Source organism: Solanum lycopersicum, chromosome 7, assembly GCF_036512215.1.
Source record: "Solanum lycopersicum chromosome 7, SLM_r2.1".
Lineage (NCBI taxonomy): Eukaryota > Viridiplantae > Streptophyta > Magnoliopsida > Solanales > Solanaceae > Solanum > Solanum lycopersicum.
Window position 1 is genome coordinate 3,212,264 of NC_090806.1, and position 23,318 is coordinate 3,235,581.

At 35.4% G+C, this 23,318-nt stretch overlaps 3 protein-coding genes across 4 annotated transcripts; 2 read left to right on the plus strand and 1 right to left on the minus strand.

Annotated features, from left to right (window-relative positions):
• The first annotated feature begins 1,742 nt into the window (after positions 1-1,742).
• Positions 1,743-9,461, plus strand: LOC101244498 (dihydrolipoyllysine-residue acetyltransferase component 2 of pyruvate dehydrogenase complex, mitochondrial-like). 2 transcript variants are annotated; one of them, XM_004242635.5, is made up of 19 exons: positions 1,743-1,957; positions 2,988-3,081; positions 3,243-3,364; positions 3,466-3,548; positions 3,652-3,692; positions 5,490-5,545; positions 5,642-5,716; positions 5,825-5,917; positions 6,398-6,631; positions 6,729-6,801; positions 6,973-7,061; positions 7,320-7,405; positions 7,487-7,562; positions 8,212-8,279; positions 8,359-8,425; positions 8,521-8,616; positions 8,689-8,791; positions 8,867-8,962; positions 9,046-9,461. In XM_004242635.5, exons 1-19 carry the CDS (start codon positions 1,919-1,921, stop codon positions 9,114-9,116), a joined length of 1,662 nt encoding a protein of 553 aa, XP_004242683.1. In that variant the 5' UTR covers positions 1,743-1,918; the 3' UTR covers positions 9,117-9,461. The 2 variants fall into 2 exon arrangements, with proteins under 2 accessions (XP_004242683.1, XP_010323242.1); XM_010324940.4 differs by having other exon boundaries at positions 1,783-1,957; positions 3,466-3,539.
• A 494-nt stretch (positions 9,462-9,955) lies between these two features.
• Positions 9,956-11,644, minus strand: LOC101254400 (zeatin O-glucosyltransferase-like). The gene has a single exon (XM_004242966.4). It carries the CDS (start codon positions 11,487-11,489, stop codon positions 10,128-10,130), a length of 1,362 nt encoding a protein of 453 aa, XP_004243014.2. The 5' UTR covers positions 11,490-11,644; the 3' UTR covers positions 9,956-10,127.
• An 801-nt stretch (positions 11,645-12,445) lies between these two features.
• Positions 12,446-23,318, plus strand: LOC101244782 (bifunctional dethiobiotin synthetase/7,8-diamino-pelargonic acid aminotransferase, mitochondrial-like). Its single transcript, XM_010324941.4, has 14 exons — positions 12,446-13,364; positions 14,705-14,875; positions 15,085-15,346; positions 15,685-15,768; positions 16,442-16,562; positions 17,305-17,453; positions 17,963-18,057; positions 19,233-19,348; positions 19,422-19,568; positions 20,260-20,393; positions 20,506-20,637; positions 20,827-20,961; positions 21,864-21,976; positions 22,893-23,318. The coding sequence occupies exons 1-14, from the start codon at positions 12,628-12,630 to the stop codon at positions 23,056-23,058; spliced, it is 2,562 nt and encodes an 853-aa protein (XP_010323243.2). The 5' UTR covers positions 12,446-12,627; the 3' UTR covers positions 23,059-23,318.

Genomic DNA, 23,318 nt, shown 5'->3' on the forward strand with positions numbered 1-23,318 from the left:
TTTTTGTTTATGATTGATATTGTATCATTATTTGTTTGTGATAAAAAAATATTCTCATTTTTAACTTTTATAAAACTTTCTCTTCGAGCAACAAAACTAACAGTCTATTAGAAAGTTGAATTAACGACTTTTATATGAATTTTTAAGTCGATGAAATTGATTAATGGATCTGAATTGGAGATGAGATTGTAAGCGTTTATAGATTGAACGAGATTAAGATAAGGAAATGATTTAATTTGTTCGAAAATATGACCTTAAATAAGAAGGTATGAAGGTTGCCACCGAGAGTATAAGGTTAATAGGTTATGGAGAAATGTTTTTCGTACGTGTAGGGTTGATAGTGTTGGTGTTGTATCAGCTATATTATGTTTGCTTAAATTATCTATTATTATTTCATGTGTTTTGATTATTACACTATAATATTAAACTGTTGTTATTTGTTTGTACTTTAGTTGATTAATTCTCAATAATCAACTAACCTTCTATTTTAATTCGCAATTTTCATCTATCTAATTTAAAACGTATCACGTCACATCTAGTAAGTTTTCTCAATACCATTTTAATTGATCTCTATTTCATATAACATCTTCTCACTATAACATCTAACACTTTTTTCTTTTCGTATGCCCAAAACCCAAATACAACATAAAAAAAATTCACCCAACATTTATTTTTTCCAATTAACAAAAATAAAAAAGAAAAAAAGAAATCACTATATATATGTATTTGAATTATATTAAACTAAGAAAATCATGAACCATTTCCTACACAATATATATAAAAAAAAATTCTTTAATATTAATTATAAAAATAGAGTTAATTGAAGACTTACTTTGTTAAAATATTTGAACTAATAAATATGTATTTTATACGATATAATTATTTTTTATAATTATCATATGAAGAAAAATGACATAGTATACAAACAATTAAAGTAGGGAAAATTGTATAAAATAGCAAACTAATAACCTAAATTAAATTGAATAGCTAGGGTTTGATTTAATTGTGCTCCATAGCAAACATTGACAAAAATTTGCTAGGCGTCTCTCTCCCAGAAGTCTCGCTCGCCACTCTCCCATTCTCGCCTCTCTCACTTTATACACAGAAGTGTATAATTTCTGTTTCTGTTTTGTATAAAACGAGAGAAAATTGTATATACACATGCAAAAATGTATATCTTCGTGTTATACACTTAATTATATAATTTACAAACATTTTACTTCAAATATTGCAGAGAAAAAGACCAAAGAATTATACAATTGCGAATTATACAATTGCAGTGAAATACAATTTTTTCTAACTTTATACAACAGAAGTGTATATATTGTGTTTTTGTTTTTATATAAAGCGAGAAAAACATATATCTTCTTGATATACACTTATAGTTATGCAATATACATACATTTTAATTCGATTCAACTGTATGCAAAGCTAATTATACAATTGCAGCGAAATAGGCCAGCGAATTATACACTTTTATATGTATAGCGAATTATACAGTTTTTATGTTTGCTATGGAGCGCAATTATGCAAAGTTTGTTATATTATACAAATATGATTTTTTTGTTTGCTATATGTGAAAGTTGCCCATTAAAGTATGATAAAAAAATCGATCGTATTCTAATTAACTTATTTTAGTACAAATATTATTAATTATTTTTACGATTTAACACATTTTTATCGATTAAAATTTTTAGGTGTTTTTTCCAAATTTAATAGCACACCCCCACCCACACACATTTGTTAAAAATAAATAAATTTAAATTAAATACTAATAAAACAGAAAAACAGAAAAAAGGAAAAATAATTCTCCATTTTTATAGCATCTTTTGTCTGCCCAATTTCGTACTCGAAAAGCCACCTTCCGCCGCCGCTTTCCGGTTGCTTCCTTTCACCGGAGAAGAAAAAGATCAAAATCATGACTTACGCTACTCACGTTCTTCGTCACTCAAAAAAGGTACAGATTCAGATTTTTGTAAATTTTTTTTGTTTGTTTGTGTAATTTTGAATCCCTAAAATCTACGATTGTTTGATTGACGTGATCTGTAATTACTCTGTGGAGGTGCGGCATTTTATAGTGAATAGGAGTGTTTTTGTTTTCTTCGTTGAGATTGACTTGTTATTGGTTATGTTTGATTTTGTATGAGATTTGGTAATCGGAGCTTAAAATTTGTGGTTGTAGTTGAGATATGAATTTTAGGAATTTGGAGTTGGTGTGATTTGTATTGATGTTAGGTTGAATGAGATGGATGCATTTTCTCATGACTGGTAATTTGATAGTCAGAAGATGGTTTAGTGCTCATACTTTTAGATGAAAGTTGCATTTTGCTACACCAGGTGCCTCTTGTCTTCCACCAGCAAGGTTGGGGATATATTGGAACAAATTGACTAGTATTTATTTGAACTTGAGACCTTATGGTTCTCATCCTACTCTATTGGCCACTAGACTATACGTGCAGAAAGGAAATTCTTTTTATCTTGTTGTAGTAGTTTAACTAGGCCTCACTGTTGGATGCGAAAAAAAGATGTCTTTTTATTTTTTTGATAGCAGTTTTTGTCTTTTAAACTCGTGGCATATGGCTTACTACTTGATATTAGTCATACGGTGAAATCACTCTGAAGCTTAAGCAATTTGGCCAAACCATTTCGTTCATGGAATTAGAACATACTTGCTATATGTATCTTTCAAATTTCTAGGTAATAAGTATTCCATCTTCTTATGCGGTGTTAAAAAAGTAGAAAATAAAGGGATATACTTTAAACTCAACGAGAAAATAAATTGGAGCACCTAACAACACATCTTAACAGACCAAGAACAATTATATACTTAGGATGCAGCTAATTCAGGTTAATTCTTTCAAATGCCATAGCTTAATCTAAGTCATTTACCTGGAATTTCCCTTGAAACATCCAAATGTGTGTTGAATTGTTCTAAAACCTGTTCATCTCATTTTCTTCTGTTTCCCTTGCATTCAAATTATTTGCAGATCGGGAGTTCTTCAAACTTGATACGATGCGACTCTGCTGGTCTTGTCCGTTGGTTTAGTAATGGCACGAGGCCTTCTATGGAGAAGGGAGATGGTAAATTAGTAGATTTAATTATTGTTGTTTATGAATTACACATTATCAGATGTTTGTGATTGGTTACTTATTTTTCTTTTTGTTGGCTCTTTCATTGTCTGTTATTGGTGATATTTTCATTTTTTTTGTGTTTCACTATCCAAATATGTGTGCTTTTTCAGATATTTTAAGGTGCCACTCTGGTCTCATATCCGGAGAGAGACACAACATTCCTAAGTCCTTCAATCGATGCTACTCAGGTTCAGCTGTCTCCAACAACAGTTGTAGAACAGTATCTTCCAGGGTTGTGACTAAACCTCTATTTCTTTGTCACCCTTCTTTTACTTGTTGAATTTCGAGCACCAATATTTACATAAAGTTATCTTAATGTGCTTTTAACCATAGATGTCATGTGGAAATGCTCTGAGAACTACAATTGCTCCATGCACCTCCACCGGTAGCATCTCTTTCATTAGAAGGTCTTCGGGGTTTGTTCTGTGGCTTACTACTGCATTTTATTTTATTTTTAAAATGAAGATAATGTTTGATCATTCTCTTGAAGCAGTTTCTGATTTGTCTTCTTTGTGTCAGATCACAAGCGCCTTCAAGGAGGGGTTTCTCCACTGCTTCAGGTACTTGTTTTTAGTGTCATTTTAGCATTTGGCTATTTAAATAGAAACTATGTCCTCAGGGCATCCTCCAAACTGCTTATAAACCATTCTTTATTATAGTGAGCATTTATCTAGTTGCTGCTACTTTAGTTCCTATGATCGGTTAAGGTTCATCTGACAACTTCATGTAATGCACACTGAGTAAGTCATTTTTCATTGTTCTATCCCCTATATACTACTTAGTTGTACTCTGATAGCTACATTGATGATCTGTCCGAAATTTTCGGATGTGAAATTGAATAGGTTTCCAACTGTAAATTTAGGTCTGTCGCTTGCCAACTGTAAATTTGAATAGTTTTCAAACGGAAACTTTCGGATGTAAAGTCTTTACTTTCTTGAACTTTGTGCCAACTGTAAATCTGACAAACAAATTGAAACAGAGGGAGTAATTTAGAGATTTGCAAGGGGGTCATTGGCGGTTGTGAGAAGAGACTATCTCCTTGGAAGAAATAGTACCTGTTCTTTGGAAGGAAGACTGGCTTTGGTGAATAGTGTCTTGGATGGTATTCCCACATATTTAATGTCACTATCCCCATCCCAGGGATTGTAGAAAAAAGAAACAGGTTCCAAAGGTTGCTCAGAAAGATAAAAATACAAATAGTAAAATGGAAAGAGGTTACGAAAGGTAGAAGGGGGAGGAATGGTTATTAAGAACCTCAAGCTACAGAACAAGAATCTTCCTTACAAATGGCTTTGGAGGTTAAATGATAGCAGGAACACATATGGAAGGAAGCTGTTATGACTATTTATGGGAAGTTGGATCTGGGAGCCCAGACAATCTGGAAACATATGTATTGTGGGATGAACTCCAGAAATCTATTAAGCTTATTGGAAATGAGATGTTAATTTTGATGGAAAACTGGTCGGATATGGGGAGTTTGGAGGATGTATTTCCAGTCCTTTATAGTGTAGCTTTAATTATGACTCTCATGGTGGCTGTTAGTTTGAATAACATGGGCGACTGATACTATTTAGAAGAAAGTTTAATGAATGGGAAGTAAATAATATCAGTAGATTATTGGGTCTACTGGGACCAGTTACTGGATGTTACAAAGAGGGATTCACAGATTTGTCTGGCAAGTAAAAAAGATCTTTTACTCTTACGAGTGCATATATGTTGTTGCAAAAGAAACTTGGAGGCTCATTGGCCTTGGAAATTGATCTGGAGAGCAAAAGCACGTCCAAGGATTGCTTGTTTTGGATGGATAGTAGCACTTGCAGCTAAAAATCCTGGATACCCTTCAGAGAAGAGGAATGACTATATGCAGCAGATGTTTCTTCGCTGAAAGATCAGCGGAGACCAGTAATCTTTTACTTCTACATTGTGACCAGACACGACAGATTTGGGCACTTTTCCTGGGAGCAATTGTAGTGTATTGAATGCTATCCAAGGATGTGAAGAGTCAAATACAATGCTGGCAGGGACATATTGTTGATTGCATGCAGAAACAGATTTGGAGAACAGCTCATTGTGCATCATATGGACTATATGGCTAGAAGGGAGTAAGAGATGTTTCGAAGAGAAAAAACAGAACTTATGTTTTGTAAAATATAGATGACGTCTTTGTTACTCTTTTGCTTGCTGTAATTTTGCAGTAACTCCTTGATACTATCTTGAATAATAGTACCTCACCGTATAAAAGAAATTGCTAAAAGGATCCTTCTTATCCTTAATTGGTTTAATTTGGAAACATGGAACCAAAGAGTGAGAACCCTCGATTTTGGAGTCAAATTAATCTGGCATCTTCTCTGTTTCAGATCTTCCTCCACACCAAGAGATTGGGATGCCTTCTCTTTCACCTACAATGACAGAGGTATATATCTTCTCTCACTAAATCTCTTCGAGAATCATTATTTCTTTACACTTATGTTTGTTTTAACGCCTTAGCGGTTCAATGCTTGGGATGCAGGGAAATATTGCCAGATGGTTAAAGAAAGAGGGCGATAAAGTTTCTCCTGGTGAAGTGCTATGTGAAGTGGAAACAGTAGGATTATTTTTAGCTGCTGTTGTCATGATGTGCTAAGGGAGAGTTCTCCCTTATGTGTCTTAGCTTCTGGATTCTGGTATTCACACTAGTCATTCATACCCGTAGGATAAAGCAACAGTGGAGATGGAGTGCATGGAAGAAGGATATCTAGCTAAGATTATTCACGGAGACGGAGCAAGCAGTATCAAAGTTGGAGAGGTATTGATGATTAAATATTTCAATTGAGAGTACCAATTGTGCAGTGTTGCATCTTGGTGTTAGATAATTTGTACTTCACGAGATGTGGTTCATTTGTTTATTCAGGACCTCCACTGTGTCGACATAACATCTCTGCATACTTGTATAGATCGGCTTCTTTATAGTTGATGCATCACACATCACTTTCTAATGCTTGGTTCTTCTAATTCCCACATTTGACGTATATTCTAGTTGGTACTTTGTTTAGCCTGGTGCTTTGCTGAACCTTTGATACTTTAGCTGATAGCTGAATAATGGAACTGACAATTCCTCTATTTGCATCAGTTCAATCACAATAGGCTCCTAACCTCATATAATTGACCTAGCAGAAATTTCTTTTCTTTGTAAATTTCATTGTGCCTTGAGCTACATGCCAACAAAAGCTACATCATTGTGAGAATCAATTATAAAAAAAATTGATGAATGTTGAAAATTCTGTAGGTGATCGCTGTTACTGTTGAAGAGGAAGATGACATTGCGAAGTTTAAAGATTATCAGCCTTCAACATCAGATGCCACACCTTCACCAAAAGCTCCTGCTTCTTCTCCACCTCCTCCCAAAGAAGAGGTTGCCGAGAAACCTGTTACTCCATCACAGCCAAAAGTTTCTAAACCTAGTGCGTCGGATCGCATTTTCGCTAGTCCGCTAGCTAGGAAAATTGCGGAAGATAACAATGTACTTATTTTCTTCAGTTAAATTTGCTTTGATAATATGATTCAGGTTACATGTTTTATCCTTGAGGTTAAATCTGCATTGCTATGAACATGAATAGATACCTCTCACAAACATCAAAGGAACAGGTCCTGAGGGACGTATCGTGAAAGCTGATATTGAAGATTATCTTGGTAACCTTCTTCCCAGTCTGCATCTATACTTATATGCTAGTTGATGTTACTGTTGGTTTTATGTCATTGAACATATTTCCTTCTTTCTCTAATGAAAGGAAAGATTTTCCTAAAAAGTTGTGATATGGTCGTAGAAGAATCAATAATCATTTTTTCCCCTTGATAATGTAGCTTCACGCGGAAAGGAAGCCCCTGCAGCAGCTCCCAAGGCTGACACATCTTTAGATTACACGGATATTCCTGTTGCACAGATCAGAAAGGTACTATTCACTCCTATAGGGGATGAATCCCATGTTCCCTGAATTAGTCAATTTTAGATGCACAGATCAGAAAGGTACTATTCACTCCTATAGGGGATGAATCCCATGTTCCCTGAATTAGTCAATTTTAGATGCTTGTCCGTGTTATCTCCAATTCATCCCTTGCATGAAGTGTTTGGTATACTTTTTGTTTACCCACTTCTTTTACAAGCACAAGGTTTCGTTCTACTTATACCAGTTTTGGTGTTATCTGCGCAGGTGACAGCTTCTAGGTTGCTGTTGTCAAAGCAAACCATTCCCCATTACTATTTGACTGTTGATACATGCGTCGACAAACTTATAGAGTGAGTAGTACTTTTATTGTCCAACATTCAAATTTTATTTTATTTTTCTGTTATTTATCTTGCTAGCTGCTTGGTCCGCAGACTGAGGAGCAAGCTCAATGCATTGCAAGAGGCTTCAGGAGGAAAGAAGTTATCTGTTAATGATCTTGTAATAAAGGTAAGAAATACTCCATTAAGATCCACTGTACCACCTGACAAGGAAAAAGGAAAAGAAAGCCATGGTCTTGTTATCTCATCTCAATGAGACAATTCCAGCGTTCTTTCTGTATTTTCATGGAGGGTCCAGAAAAAAGAGATAAGGTCTCGTCAAAAAATAAAAAACAGAGAGAGAGAGTGACTATTTTGTGCCAAAATTGGAGCTGGAATCTCGTATATTTCTCACATACGAAGTCTGAGCAACTCCTAACTTGCTTTCCTAATCGCTGCACCTTGTCAAAAACCAGTTGCTCCTCTGTCCCACAATATATATGACATTTAGAACTATTTCGAAGTCAAAGAATTTTTTTCTGGATAATAAACATATTTAACTGTAAAAAAAATTTCATTTGATTGACAAAGAGTTCAACTTTCAGTTGTACTTTTAATGTAAATTTTGAATTACTTGGTTTTTACTCGTGTAGAAGAAATCAAATGTCTGAATGTGTATTTATACTTGGGTCTTTTGACCACTGTTTCGACGTCATTTTATATTTTTCTTTTGGAATGGAAGTAGTACATTATACAGGATGTATAGGAGATATTGTCATCTGTTATTTATAGTGACCTGTCTCAGAGAAAGATGACCTGGGTAACTAATTTCATTGCAGGCTGCTGCTTTGGCTCTTCGAAAAGTTCCTCAGTGCAACAGTTCATGGACCAATGACTACATTCGTCAGTAAGTGAAATACATGGACTGAGAAGACTTCTCTAATTTGCAATGTAAATTAATAGTGCATTCTTTCTTGCAAACACAGGTATCACAATGTAAATATCAATGTAGCAGTGCAGACTGACAATGGTCTTTATGTTCCTGTCGTCCGGGTTTGTTCTCATCCCAGTCTAGTGTTTATAATTGGATGTTTGTTGATTCTTACTACCAGTTATATTTCATGTTTGAAAATCTGTGCTGTTGGCAGGATGCTGATAAGAAAGGTTTATCCTCTATTTCCGAGGAGGTGAAGAACTTGGCCCAGAAAGCAAAAGAGAACAGCTTAAAACCACAGGATTATGAGGTGGGCATTGCAGTTAAATATCTTCTTTTTTCATTGGATATAAATTTAATTCATTTGTTTCTTATTTCACAGGGTGGGACATTCACCGTCAGCAATTTGGGAGGGCCTTTTGGCATTAAACAGTTCTGTGCCATCATTAACCCTCCACAATCAGCCATCCTAGCAGTTGGATCTGGTAAGTTTGCATCTAATTAAATTGTTTTGTTTCAGCGAGGATATCTTGTGCTCATCATTGCTTCTTCTTAAACAGCTGAGAAAAGGGTGCTTCCAGGATCCAGTGAAGGCGAGTATAAGTTTGCCAGTATGATGTCTGTAACGTTGAGCTGTGATCACCGGGTGATTGATGGTGAGTGATAGTGGGTTCTTCATATCCTCCTTTTCAGAAAAAACGATTCACGGTTAACCTTTGATAATTTTCTTTTTGTCAAGGTGCAATTGGTGCGGAATGGCTCAAAGCATTCAAAGGCTACATAGAGAATCCCGAGTCTATGTTACTGTAGATTGATACTTCCTTTTTTTTGGTCGATCCTTTGAATTCTTCACGTTTTCCTCTACAAATGGGATGTACTTGGATGTATGATAAATGGGATTTTACGTGCCATGGCCTGATCTTATTGCTTTGATATAAGCATCTTTATCAGGGAAAGTGGCTGAACAATGGGAATAAAATGAGGCTGCAAGGCTAATGTAACCATTGATTTAGGCTTTTCGATGAGTGTAAACCTCCAGTTTTTTTGCTCGAGATCATTGAGTTGATTATCTGTCTGAAGTAGATGGAATACTTGCTGTAAATTCATTTTTTTAAAATAAGGTTCACTAATCTCTCAAGTTTTGAGATGCATCAACATGAGTCTGTTGCTTGACTCCATTATTATCTTCTTGGTTGACATAAGCCAGATTTATCTGTTAGCTTCGATATAGTTCTTCTGTGTTTTTGAATCCTTGATTAAGTTGCACAATGATCGCATTGAAGCTTTGTGCAACCAAATTATGTTCGTTTGATGGACTTGATTAAGAAAATAAAGTTATGCCTAACTACCAAGTTATAACTTTTGAGAAGCGTTTGATCCTAATACGCATCATATAATTTGTTTTATTGAATAATACATTAATGTGACCCTTAACTTGGCTTCAGTAGATAACTATGTCTTTTCATTTTGAGTATGCATAAGTAGACATTTGAACTTGTATAAAATCTACGTGACATAATATATGTTAGACACCATGTAGAACACAATTTCCATATAGGGTGTCATGTAGGATGAATGTGTCTATTGGTTCAATTTTAACAAGTTTAAGTGTTGTGCACTAAAGGTCATCGTTATCGATTGACGTCAAGTTAAGGGTCAACTTGTTTTATTCATTCAATCTTTGCCATACTACTAGAAAGACATACAACAATAAGCAAATTTAGTGCATCAAAACCTATTTTATTCGGACTCTCAAAAAAAAGTTAAAATCCAACGTGCGTCTGTCAAACATTTTCAAAGAGTACGAGCAATATAGATCATTTATCTGTTAAGATAAGCAATGAAAGAACTAAGCTCTAGTTGAGAAACACCTCCTCCATCTCTTGATTGCCAAACTTGTCTACCCAACTTTTCAGCCTTGCTTCTTAACTCTTCCCCTTCTTTAGATACCATCAATCTATTCACAACTTTCTCAATAGTTGATGAGTTAACAAGTTCCTTTTGGTGTGCTTGTTCTGTCACTTGAATGCCAACTTCTAAAATTTCAGTTATTAGTGTAGCATTCCATGGTTGTTCAGAGTGCATTGGCCAAGCTAATATAGGAACTCCCATTGTTATACTTTCCATACACGAATTCCATCCACAATGACTCATAAATCCACCGATTGAAGTGTGTCCCAAAATTTCTAACTGTGGTGCCCAATCTGTCACCACAATACCTGTTCCTTCAGTTCTTTCTTGATACCCTTCTGGTAACCTTGCTTTTCTCGTTTCGTCATCAAAGATATTACCTTTATCTGCATCTCTCAGTACCCACAAGAACTTTTGCTTGCTGTTTTCTAGTCCCATAGCCAGTTCTTGAATCTGTTTATCGGTCATTGTAGTCGATGATCCAAAAGAGATATAAAGAACAGATTTTGGACCTTGTTTGTCTAGCCACTCCAAACTTTTGAGTCTGCTGCTTGAACCCTTTTGTAGTATAGGTCCAATGGACCATTGTTTCTTGTTTGCATTCATCTCCAACTTGCTTAGCAAATCGATATAAGTTCCTTCGATCAATCTGCATGAGTTGAATATATCACCTGTTCTGTACTGCATAAACTCATACTGATAAGCCATAAAGTTCATGATTTCAACAGAAAAACACCCTTCCATTGATGGTATATTTTTTGGCATTCCCTCTACTGGAAAAGGTCTTCCAATAGCATCCCAAAAGCTAAAGAATTGAGTGAAAGCTGAGATACAATGAAAGGCATAGGACTCAGCATTTGGAATACTAGAAAAATCTTGAACCACAGATGACATAAGAGGATCATGTATAACCACAGTTCTCTTCACTTTACTGGAGAATTCATGAAGGAGACTCGTAAACGGTTCGTGCAACTGTTTAGATGCTTCAAAAGATGGTTGGAGATGTGTTGGGAACTTCATGATGGAATTTGGAATTATTGGAGGAGGTGAATCAAAATGTGGAGTTGGGAATTCATGAAAATGAATTTGCTGCATATCTTGAAGGTTTCTTGATTTAGCTTGCTGAATATGAGTTCTGTAACCAACAAAATGAACTGAAACTCCATATGAAGATATCAGACATGAAAACTGAAGCAGCTGGTTTAGATGGCCTTGTGCTGGAAATGGCACTACAAATACAACAACAGATTCTAAACTGCTTTTGTTTGCCATAGTTCTTAAGACTTCTTTTGGACAAGTTCACTGGTTTTGCTGGTGTAGATCTTGGTTAGAAAAGGACCATGTTATATAGAATTGGCAAAATGGTACTTATACGAGTTTGTATTCTGGACGTTTCAATTTAGCATTGTGTCCTAGATAATGTTTCTTGGTTAATAAGCAAAAGAAAGTCAACAAGAGTATATAATATTAAGGCAGTATAAAGAATAGGATTAAAAAAAACTGAACTTTGTCAGATTATAAGATATGATTTTTTAAAAAAACTGAACCTTACCTCATCATCTACATCATATGGCAGCAGCTGCCTTTCTGTATTTTATTTGCTTCTTGAATAAAGCAAAGTCAATGATGTAACAAAAAATATTTTAAGCCAAAGGTGTCTGTACAATTGAATAGAAAATCAACTTTGATAGACTCAAAGCATTATCCTTTCTTGCTTTCAACTATCTTTTGAAGTGATAAAAGTGTATAACAATTAGGTGGTCTTTAAATTAGATATTTTTTATTGTATGAATACTATGTTGTTCAGACTTTCTTGTAAATATTGATAGTTATGTGTTTGGAGACTTTAAAATGCTAAAATTTGGGTTCAACATCAGTGAAATTTGTGTACGAGGAAAATAGATTGATGTTGAATTCAAATCACACCAAAAATATAAAGATTCAAATTTTCAATCAACAATTGATGCTGCTTTGTTTTTCTGAAATACTTGTTATTCCTCACGGAAGGCGAAGCTATTGGTCGCGTGATTGATTGTATTTTCAAAGTAAATAACTTAGTCAATCTAATAATCAAGATAATACGTAATATTCACTTTATAGCGTAATATTCACGAAATGAAATTGCTTAATAACTTGATGCATATCTCGAGTGAGCTATGCATACTTGGAGATCTCCACAAAAGAAACATGATATGTTCTCCAAAACATTAGTTAAAATTCGAGCTATCCAATGAAAACAATAATTTTATCGACTATACACTGTTTACGTATTGATCGAATTTTTAAAAAATATTGGCTCACACGATATTTTTGATGATAAAATTACAATAATTATTTAACTGCTAGCCGTTGCCTTAAACTTCCACTCACACTCTACAGTCTACACAATCACTAGGGTTCCACCTCCGCCATGTCACTACCCACAACTCTTTTCGCCGGAATACTCCGCCGTTGCCGCCGCCGGAATTCTGTACGCCGCTTTATTTCAACGCATTCACAACCAGCATTGCCCTCCATTGAATACCCACTCAGCCACCCAATCTATACCATATGGGCTGCCAACACTTCCTTAGGAAAAACCTTAGTATCTGCTGGCCTTTCCACTTCTTTCCTTTCTTTCCCACACCGTAAATTCCTCTACTTGAAGCCTGTCCAAACTGGGTTCCCGGAGGACTCAGATTCCCGCTTCGTTTATAATAAGTATTCTGAATTTTTCTCCCAAAATCGACCTGAATACTCTGTTTTTGCCTCGAATCATGTGCTCAAAGCATCAGTTTCAGCTTCAGAAGCTGTTTATTTAGGCGGGTTTGAAATAGAAAGGGATAAAGATATGAGCTGTGGGAATGGGGTAGTGAATTTGGGGTTGTATGAGGAGAGTAAATTGCAAGGGTCTGAAAATTGGGAAATGAAGGGCTTCTCGAAGTTAGTATGTAAGACAATGTATGGGTGGAAAGAGGCGGTATCGCCACATTTAGTGGCGGAGAGGGAAAATGCTAGAGTGGAGGATGATGAGTTGTTGGGGATGTTGAAGGGTTGCTTAGGGAGTGAATCAGAAAGTGAAAAAGGTGAAGTTTTGTGTGTGATCGAGACTGCTGGTGGTGTTGCCAGTCCAGGACCATCTGGTTCACTTCAATGTGACTTGTATAGGTGCGTGGGTTTTTCGAGTTACTTGGAATCTCTTAAAATACAATATGTCAAGAATATTAATTGCAGAGTTTAGGTACTTAAACACACACTTGTTTTGTAGATGAAAGTATACTAGGAGAGATATGTCCGGAATGTTAGTCTTACTGGTACTCCAATGTAAAGCTTACAGCTTTTGTTGTCATCTTGTTAAAAAACATTACATTTTGTCTAACATTGACTTGGTAGAACCATGGAAGTATAATGAACTTAATTTTTCTTTTAATAAAGTATAATGAGCTTAATGTTAAGAGTGCTGTAATGTCAAGCCTACTTAACGATATTATAGTTGCTTGTACATGTAAGCAAAAATACAAATAAAGAATCCAGTCAGTTGGTTATCAAAAAGAATCTAGTTAATTATCTATGTCAAAATCTCAGCTTACATGCCTAACAGTGATGTGACCAGTAGTAATATTCCTCGAAAAAAATTTCTTGGTGACTAATTTAGTGAGATGCCTCTTATAAGTAGGCAACTTTTGCATCAAGCGCACTATGTTAGTGAGTACTATTTGATGAATTGAGTTGGCAAATGGAAATGCTTGACAGGAAAAAATATAGATGTGGCGATGTTACAGTCAGTACTTCATGCATACCATCATGATTTCTAGCTATCTTCTCTTATTTTGAACCCCTAAAGTAGCAATCCATGACTACAAGCCCACTAAAGATGCAAAGCAAGAAAGATTTTTTCAACCTGAACTTGTTGAGAATCTTTCTAAAAGTCAAAGTTTTCTGAACTACTTCACCTATCAAGAAGGAGATCAATAGATGCAAAGCAAGAAAGATTTTTTCAACCTGAACTTGTTGAGAATCTTTCTAAAAGTCAAAGTTTTCTGAACTACTTCACCTATCAAGAAGGAGATCAATGAAAACTGAATACAAACAGTATTATTGTATGCTCAGCTTTAGGATACATGCTACTCACATTGTTCATTGTTCCAAACTAAGATGAATAAGAATGGCAGAGGTGGACACTCAACCTTATAATACTGCAAGCAAGATCTTTCTTTATTGGTTATCAAATCATGTTTAGTTCATTGTTTTTAACTAAGATGAATAGAATGGCAGAGGTGGACACTCAACCTTATAATACTGCAAGCAAGATCTTTCTTTATTGGTTATCAAATCATGTTTAGTTGAATTGCCCAAAATTATGTTACTCTTGTATGTAAAAACTTTAGAGACTGCTGCATTTACGTTTCAAATGTAACAGCTTCTTTTCGTTTCTTGTTTTGGCAGATTCACAGTTTTACTTGTTATGGCTCAAAAGCCAATTTGTGATTTGCTTTCTGCTTTTACAGACCTTTCCGCTTCCCAGCTATTCTTGTTGGTGATGGAAAGCTAGGGGGTATTTCAGGAACTATTTCAGCTTATGAAAGTTTAATACTTCGAGGTTACGATGTTGTTGCTGTAATATTTGAAGACCATGGCCTAGTTAATGAGGGTCCATTATCATCTTACTTACGGAGAAGGTGAACCTTTAGCTGTTTTTCTATTGACTTGAATCTTTCTTTTGAAGTGGAAAATATAGTATAACACCAATAATTAGGCATTATCCGTGAGTATCTTCTACTGCTTCATTTAGACTATAATAATATCGATTGGTGTACCACCCAATCTTGTTTCCGTGTATTTTCATTATGAAATAATAAAAGCTGAAAGTTCATTTCTTGGCTGACAGGGTCCCTGTGCTTGTTCTTCCACCTGTACCAAAGGAGATGTCAAATAACCTGATGGAGTGGTTCCAAGAAGCGCTTCCTACTTTTCATTCTCTTGAAGAAATAATGCAGTCAGCTTTTCTGGAGAGAACATCTAGATTACGCAACATGCCAAGGAAGGCACATGATGTTTTCTGGTGGCCCTTTACTCAACATAAACTTGTACCAGAAGAAAATGTGACAGTTATAGATTCACGGTGTGGAGAAAACTTCGCTGTGCACAAGGTTTTGAATGTTACCTCAAGTTATGAAAATGCTATTGTTTTTGTTATTGTTGTAGTTCATTTCTGACAGTACTTTTGGATATATATGCTCAGCAGTCGATACTAGAAATATTTGTCCTAAAACTCTTCGACTGCTGTGTACTATCTACATATTAGTGATATTATATGTCACTGATAATCTTCTTGTTTCCTCTATATCCTATTCGCCCTCTTTTTTGATGTTATAATTGCTTCCATCTATCTGCTGTTTCTATCAGGAGAGAAACTATTTATTCCTTTCTTATGCTATGTATTAACCTTCTACTCACACGCTGGTTTCAATTTCTGCTTTTGCTGTAGGTTAATAATAATGTTGATTTAATCACTCAACAATTTGATGCATGTGCAAGTTGGTGGACACAAGGACCCGATGCTACTTTACAGGTCAGTCTGTAGATATGTTCTTGCTAATAGCAATTAGGCAACCTCAATGATTGTTTTATAGCAAGTCACTATAACCGAGAACTGTCTTTGGTATGTGCATGCTTGTATTCGAATAGTGAACAAGGGGAATGGAGATGCATATGATTGAACATGATTGGCAATTTGTTGAAACAGTTGTCCCTTTATCACCAACTTATCAATCATAGATGCAATCATCTCCGATGAGCCTTAAATGAGCTGATTAATGAGGATGATTTTCCTGATAGCTCAAGAGTGCAGAAATCACGAGCCTAGACACAATTTAGATTATGTAAAGCCCTAACCTTGCTAATACTTTTTTTCCTATGGTCTGAAACAGAGAAACCGGGATTCCTGAGAAAGGTAACACTTTTTCTTATGTGCTGCTGAATGAAGGTGGTTCTTCCTTGCCAAAACGACAACCAAACCACAAAAATAAAACAAAATAAAATTAAAATTAAAAACTGAAGCTTTATTTGGTTAATTATCTTTATGTTAGAGGGACATCTCCTGGAGCAAAAATACTAGATTTGTTCGCATATGCTGTTTTCCAGTTTGCTTTGCTGTCTTTAAGACTTTACCCTGTTATTCAAATTGTCAGGCACTATATAAGACTGTAACTCGATTTCCTCTGTTTGTCTTTAGATGGTTTCAGATTGAGCTTGCACGAGATATGGGCTATGCTACTGCTAGATATGGGCATGTTATGTTTCCTGAAAATGTTTATGAGCCGGCCTTGGAATGTGCTGAACTTTTGCTTGAAGGCGTGGGAAAAGGTTTGTCGGTTAAACCCTCTCCTTGCTTGCCTTGTCATTTCTTAGGGAAATTAGTGAGCTGGAGTTATTTGTCTAATCAGTGTTCTTATCATTGAAACTTCGTATTTCTCCATGAGAGAGCATGTATTACATGAATTCACTCTTTTTATTTATGTGAGTTTCTTGTAGTTTTTCTTGTTTACAGCTCTTTGAGACCATGTTGCTAAGTGTACATGCAGCAAAATTTTCATGTGGTACTGTGTTGGCATCTTTATCAACCTGTAATCTGTTTTATTCCTATATGTTCGGCAAGAAGTTAACCGACAAAAAAAAATTGTTCGGCAAGAGTTCTAACAATCATAACATAAGCAGTTAAACACTACCTGTAAAGGCAAGTAGTGGCTCGATTTTAACTTTTATGCTTATATTTTTTCCATGTCTTGAAAATTCTGAAAAGTGGTTGAGCTTTTTTGGAGTTGTACATTCCTTTATACCTGTTCGATAACCATGAAAACTATATCTACATGATGTGCAGATAGGAAAATATTGGAATTTCCTTTTCATTTGTTTCAATGTCCTATCATATTTCTTAGATATTTGTCTCCAATTTTTTTAGTTAAGACTGTATCTGAATTTTATGAAATGCTATTGTAACAATTCTTGTGTGCTATAGTGTTTTTCATGTCTGGTTGTACACCCAAATAATGTTAAATATTTCCAGACTGCACTAAGATTAGTTCTCCAACAACATTGTTTTTTGTAGGGTGGGCTTCGAGAGTATACTTTTCAGATAATGGCTCTACGGCAATTGAAATTGCTCTTAAAATGGCACTACGGAAGTTCTTGTTTGATCACAAGCTTGTCTCTGATGATTTGGTGGCTGAGAATGTTGAAAGTTGTGTTGATTTAAAGGTTGATAATACTAAATGTCCTCCAAGTAGTTGCATTTTGTTTTATCTGTTGAGTTGATAATGTTGATTGGCCATATGTAGTTGTACTTTGTTTTATCTGTTGAGTTGATAATGTTGATTGGCCATATGTGTCCCAAAGTATCGGTTTTCACTGTTGAAAAGTCCCACTTCATTTACTTAATGTACTTGGAGATCGAGGAAATGATCAATGCACCACTCTAATTGGGTGCTTGTAAAGATATGACATTTTAGTCAATGTCAAGGTTTGAGCAAAAGCTATGTAGATTTTCAAATCACTTGTTTTATTTTCTTCACCATCTTAAGCCATCTTGCTGTCGGCTTGCACTTAACATTAGTTGTAAGGTCAGATGCTGTTGGAAGATGCTAGACGACCTAGTATTCAATTTTCATCCTGTTCACAAACTTGACATCAAAGCATAAGTAGTATCTGTTATCATGTGCATTGCAAAATGCTAGTTTATGTATGGAGCTTTCTGTGTCATTAACCAGGTTTTAGCCCTCAGAGGATCTTACCATGGTGACACTTTGGGTGCTATGGAAGCACAGGCGCCATCACCTTATACTGGTTTTTACCAGCAACCATGGTATGACCTTATCTTTGTGAAAGATTTTCGTTTTTTCTTTTTGGCAGCAGCTTTTCGTTGCTGCAAAAGAATTTTGTTATTTCTTTTGGGAGGTTGAATTATCTTTGCCATTAGATATCAGTTACCCATAACTAAACAGTATAATTCAATTATTTGTGTGTGACTAAATATTTCTGCATGATTACCAAGGCTCTAGAAGATGGAAACATTTTTTTTATGGTTCTTTTTTCATTTATACAAATCATGCATTTCCAGATCAACAAATCTTAATGGTAATAAATATATAGAAGAATTGAAGCTGAACTGATGCTTCTGCGCAAAATATATTATGATGACATTGTGGTGTCACACACTGCATAATGCGAAAATTATGAACATGGATCAAATTGCCTTGCAGCATGCACATTATACAAAGTCAGTAGATAGAGCTGAGTAGTGAGTACTGTTTTCTGCTCAACTTTTTGAAGTTAATTGGAACAGCTTTGACAGTTTGATTAAAAGTCAAATTATTTATTTGAGAAGATTGAAATACATTTGGCTGTCCATAATCCATATGGTGAAGTATGCGTTGAGATGTAATCAATGCAAACACTTCCATTCTGTTCTTTTGGAACTCCAAAATAGAGGGGGGTGACCGTGACGAGCAAAAACTTTGTCGGAGTAGTTGACCTTTTCCTTGGTCTGCTTGATAGGAAAAGAATTCATCAGCCCGATCCAGCTTTACTTAAAATGCATGGCAGAATGGATCCTTTGGTAGGAGATCCATGCCTAATTACATGGGCTGCTATTTAAAGAAGCTATTCCGCACGATCAAGTGCCCAAAAAGAAGTGCCAAAACTTACAGCTATTTAAGTACTTATGTGAAGTTCATGATGATCATCCTGATTTGTGTGGGCAATTTGATACTGCTGTTTAATTAGTAGTATATGAAACTAAAAAGAAAACTTGTACCTGTCTTCCGGTGTTCATAATGGTTAAAGAAATATGCTATGCCTAATATTGTCAGACTGTGAATCTTCTTGGTTTCTGTTTTGATCTAGGACACTCTTTTATTCTTTTAACTCATGCATTCCATGTTAGATTTTGTATGTCTTGGCAGTTAGGGTGACCATGATATCTTTACAGTTTTGTCCTTGGGCGAAATGTGAAGTATTGAACATATTGTAAATTTTCAGGTATAAGGGAAGAGGTTATTTTTTAGATCCTCCAACAGTTGCAATGCACGATGGTGTTTGGAAACTTAGCCTTCCTCAGGAGATTGAAACTCTAAAACCCAGTCTTGAAGATTTGAGTAAGTGAAGCGTAACTTCTGGTGATATTCTTATTTCAATTTTTCAATACTCTAAGCATTGGTTTCTTTTCAGCTTTCAGTTTGCGTGAGAACATATTCAAGGAAAGCCGTGACACTTCAAATCTTGCTGATATATATCACTCATATATATGGAAAACACTACAGCTAATTATTGACTCGAGCGGATCTACTCAGACTGGAGCATTGATTATAGAACCAGGCAAGATTTTGACATATGCACAACTGCCCCTCCATCTTTTTCTTCTTGCCCATGACTCATGCTTTATATACTTCTAGATGCATTTACCTTTTTGGATCTTACTCTTTCATAATCTTTATAATATATGGTTTACTTTTCTTTTTGAAATTTTTGGTGAACAACATGCGCAATGTCTTTCTATATATGAGATTAAGAATTTATTCTAATTCATGGAACTATTGTAATTACTTACTAAACAAGCTAGTAATATTGTAAAATATTTCTTAGAGGTCATTTGGTAGAGTGTATAAGAACAATGCTAAATAGAGTATATTAGTAATGCCTGTATTAGTTATGCAAAATTATTTCTTATGCATTATTTGGTTTGGTGTATTAAAAATAGCATGCATTTGCATGATGGAAAAGATGTAAAAAGGGTTTGAGAGGCAATTGGGTCTTTAACCATGGATTCCATGCATTAGTAATGCACACCAAAATACGTAATAGAGTGTATAACTAATGTTTGCCAAACAAAGTACTAGTAATACACAAAGCTAATGCATACATTATTTCTTCTAATACACTCTACCAAACGACCCCTTAATGATTTTCTTTAATGTCTATGGTGACAATTAATTAAGAATCTTTTGTGCCATTCATAATGATTCTTGAAGTTTCTGTAGCAATGCGGTTTACTTGCAATTATTTGCAGTGATACAAGGTGCTGGAGGAATGGTAATGGTTGATCCACTATTTCAGAGAGTACTTGTTAAAGAATGCCGAAATCAAAAAATTCCTGTTATTTTCGATGAGGTTTTTACAGGATTCTGGCGTCTGGGAGCAGAGGTTTGTTTGCTAAACTACTTGACATATGAGTTCTCTGGGCTCTTAGCCAGATCACTCGATGTATAAATTCTCTGGTTTTAGGATTTTCAATTTGTGTCTTTTCCTTTTTCAGTCTGCTACAGAGTTTATCCGCTGTAAGCCAGATATAGCCTGCTTTGCCAAGTTAATGACTGGTGGCATTGTGCCCTTGGCTGTCACTTTAGCATCAGAAGCTGTATTTGAAGCATTTATTGGAGATTCAAAGGTATATTCATCAGTGTTTACTATCTGCTTGTCAAGTATTTGCTTCTGTGAGCGAAAAACTTGTTTCAGCCAAAACTTTGTTGGATCTGCTAAAATGCCCTTTTTGCTCCTCATTTGTGGTTACGCCCAATTCAAGTACACAGATATAACATCATATGATTGGTGGTGTAACCTCATTCCTTTGCTTCAGCTCCAGGCACTCTTGCACGGTCACTCTTACAGTGCACATGCAGTGGGTTGTACAGCTGCTGTTAAGTCAATCAAATGGTTTAAGGACTCCAAATCAAATCATAATCTGATATCTGAAGCCATGCTGCTCAGGGAGGTATGTGAAAAAGCAGTTGGCTGATGAATGCTATTTTAGTTTAATCACTGGGAATTTGCATTCCCTTTCTGTACCCGAAAACAGTGTCACTCCTCATTATTTATGAAAATTCTTTAATAACAGTTTTCTGTTTTCTCTGTTGATAAAGTATACAGTTCTCCGACTTTGTCTCCTAAACTGTTTTGTTGGGAACATGTAAATGTCCTTGTTTCAGACTATTTAGCACAATTTTCTTAGGATAAACTTGGCCGCTCAGACCAAAGTATTTACATCTGCTAACCTATATACATAAATGAATATATAGTACATCTTCCTGCTATTTTTTGGGGTGCGCGGCTATTTGTGCAATTTCCTAACTAAAATCTCTTTGCACAAACAATTGGAGCCCATAAATTTGCAACTTATCGAAGTTGGGCAAGCACATTGGCATCATATTCCAAAATATTTGGGGCACACTCTAGAGCATGATTGACTTTAAAAAATCACCTTTGGGCTTTGCTACATTACATGGATCCTTCATTTGCTTTGATTAGGTGTGGGTATTCTGTGCTGATTCTTAGTGAAAGCCACTAAAATGTAGCAATAGACCCGTTGAAACTATGCATACTCCCACACACCCGTGCTATACACATACCCATAAATGAATCTACGTAACATAGGTTCTTTGTACCATTGATTCAAATTATACCGAAGAAAGTATCCAGAGTCATTACATTGACCCAAATTTCTAGCTTTATCCACAGACTAGTTTGAATAAAAAATTATGAAAAAAACTGCAGCAACGCTAGGTCACCCTGTAAAAGAAATTGAAAAGGGGCCTGTTATAAAGATGAATTCCCAACATCTTGTTTTTAACATGTTATTTTGTATTTCCCACTTCATCATTTCTTGGATGTTTGCAGCTGTGGGATTCAGACATGGTGAGACAAATTTCTTTACTTCCAGCAGTGCATAGAGTGGTTGTGTTGGGGACTCTATGTGCATTGGAACTTCGAGCAGAAGGCTCTAATGCTGGGTATGCAGTCTATTCTACTTTCTTGGAAATTAGGAGTTATTGTATTCGTTTTCATTGTCAACGCAGTGATTGTTTAAACAGAGAAATTCTTATGCTTACCTTAAATACCATATTAAAGTGGTGCTCCATATATAAGCTGTGACATTGAGCTCCATTTAAGAATCATTTAGAAGCTTATTTAAGACATATCTGACTATCTAGAGACTGCTTTTTTGACATGTATAATTCATTGGTAATAGCATGTATAAGTGAGCATAACTTGCATGTGGGATTTATTTGCCTTCCCAAAGGAGAACACTGATCTGACAATTTCTGGTCAATGATGAAAAAACTAGTGTATGACTTTGCTAACACGTTAAAGTCTAATTGTATACTTTTCTTTTGATTCGCTGGAAAATCTAAATGTGGCTGAATTAGCATTGCAGATGTTAGAATCCATACTGAACTAGACGGGGAATACATTTGCTACGGTTATTGTTTTCCTTCGACAACATTGTACAGTTGCTTGGCACATCCTTTGTGCTACAGTATCAATAAAATTACTTTACGTTCTCAAAAAAGAACTAGTATCTGAAGTTTATCATTAAAGAATCAATGATTGTTCATCTGATTCGTAGATCAATGTTTGTACATCTGATTCGTAGTGCAGGCATATGATTAGCAAGAACGCCATAAAAGTCGGTTCCTTTCTTAGATATATCACAAAATTAGTCAGTTACCATATGGAGGACTGTTGTTGTCTTACTCATAATCTGATACTAATAAGTGTTGGTGAAATGGTTTGTTGTACCGCTGGCATCAGTTTCTATATAGATTCATCACCAAAACTATGAAGTGAACAGTTCTGGTTTTATCTTGCTTGTACTGCATCTTTTTGTGTTACTTGTGAAGCTGAATTTTGTCTCGAAACATGTAGGTATGCTTCTCTATATGCTAGATCTCTCCTTCAGAAGCTCCGCGAAGATGGTATCTATATGAGGCCTCTTGGCAATGTCATTTATCTCATGTGTGGACCTTGCACTTCACCTCAAAGTTGCAGCAACTTGTTAAACAAGGTGTATACAAGACTTGAGGAGCTCTAAACCAGTAAATCTATCTCAATCTCAGGAGTTCACTAGGGGTGGGCCTAAACACAAAATCAAAACTTTCTGGATGTTTGATTTAGATTTTTGGATTATAGATTAGACTCCGAATTTTATTTTTAAAAATTTATGGAGTTTGGATTGGATATCTGAAATTTTATACCTTATATTCAGTCCTAAAACTTGTGTTGATAGCACTCTCTTCAGAAATGCTGATATGGTTGTATCGTATCTTCCAAAAATAGTGTAGTTTTTGAGTA

Bases quoted from the DNA above. Each gene is read 5' to 3' on its own strand.
- LOC101244498 (XM_004242635.5), top strand. From the start codon at position 1,919: ATGACTTACGCTACTCACGTTCTTCGTCACTCAAAAAAG. The intron at 6,802-6,972 runs GTAACCTTCTTC...TTGATAATGTAG, and splicing joins TGATATTGAAGATTATCTTG to CTTCACGCGGAAAGGAAGCC. The intron at 8,426-8,520 runs GTTTGTTCTCAT...TGCTGTTGGCAG, and splicing joins TTTATGTTCCTGTCGTCCGG to GATGCTGATAAGAAAGGTTT.
- LOC101254400 (XM_004242966.4), bottom strand. From the start codon at position 11,489: ATGGCAAACAAAAGCAGTTTAGAATCTGTTGTTGTATTTGTAGTGCCA.
- LOC101244782 (XM_010324941.4), top strand. From the start codon at position 12,628: ATGTCACTACCCACAACTCTTTTCGCCGGAATACTCCGCCGTTGCCGC. The intron at 16,563-17,304 runs GTTTGTCGGTTA...TGTTTTTTGTAG, and splicing joins GCTTGAAGGCGTGGGAAAAG to GGTGGGCTTCGAGAGTATAC. The intron at 18,058-19,232 runs GTATGACCTTAT...GTAAATTTTCAG, and splicing joins GGTTTTTACCAGCAACCATG to GTATAAGGGAAGAGGTTATT.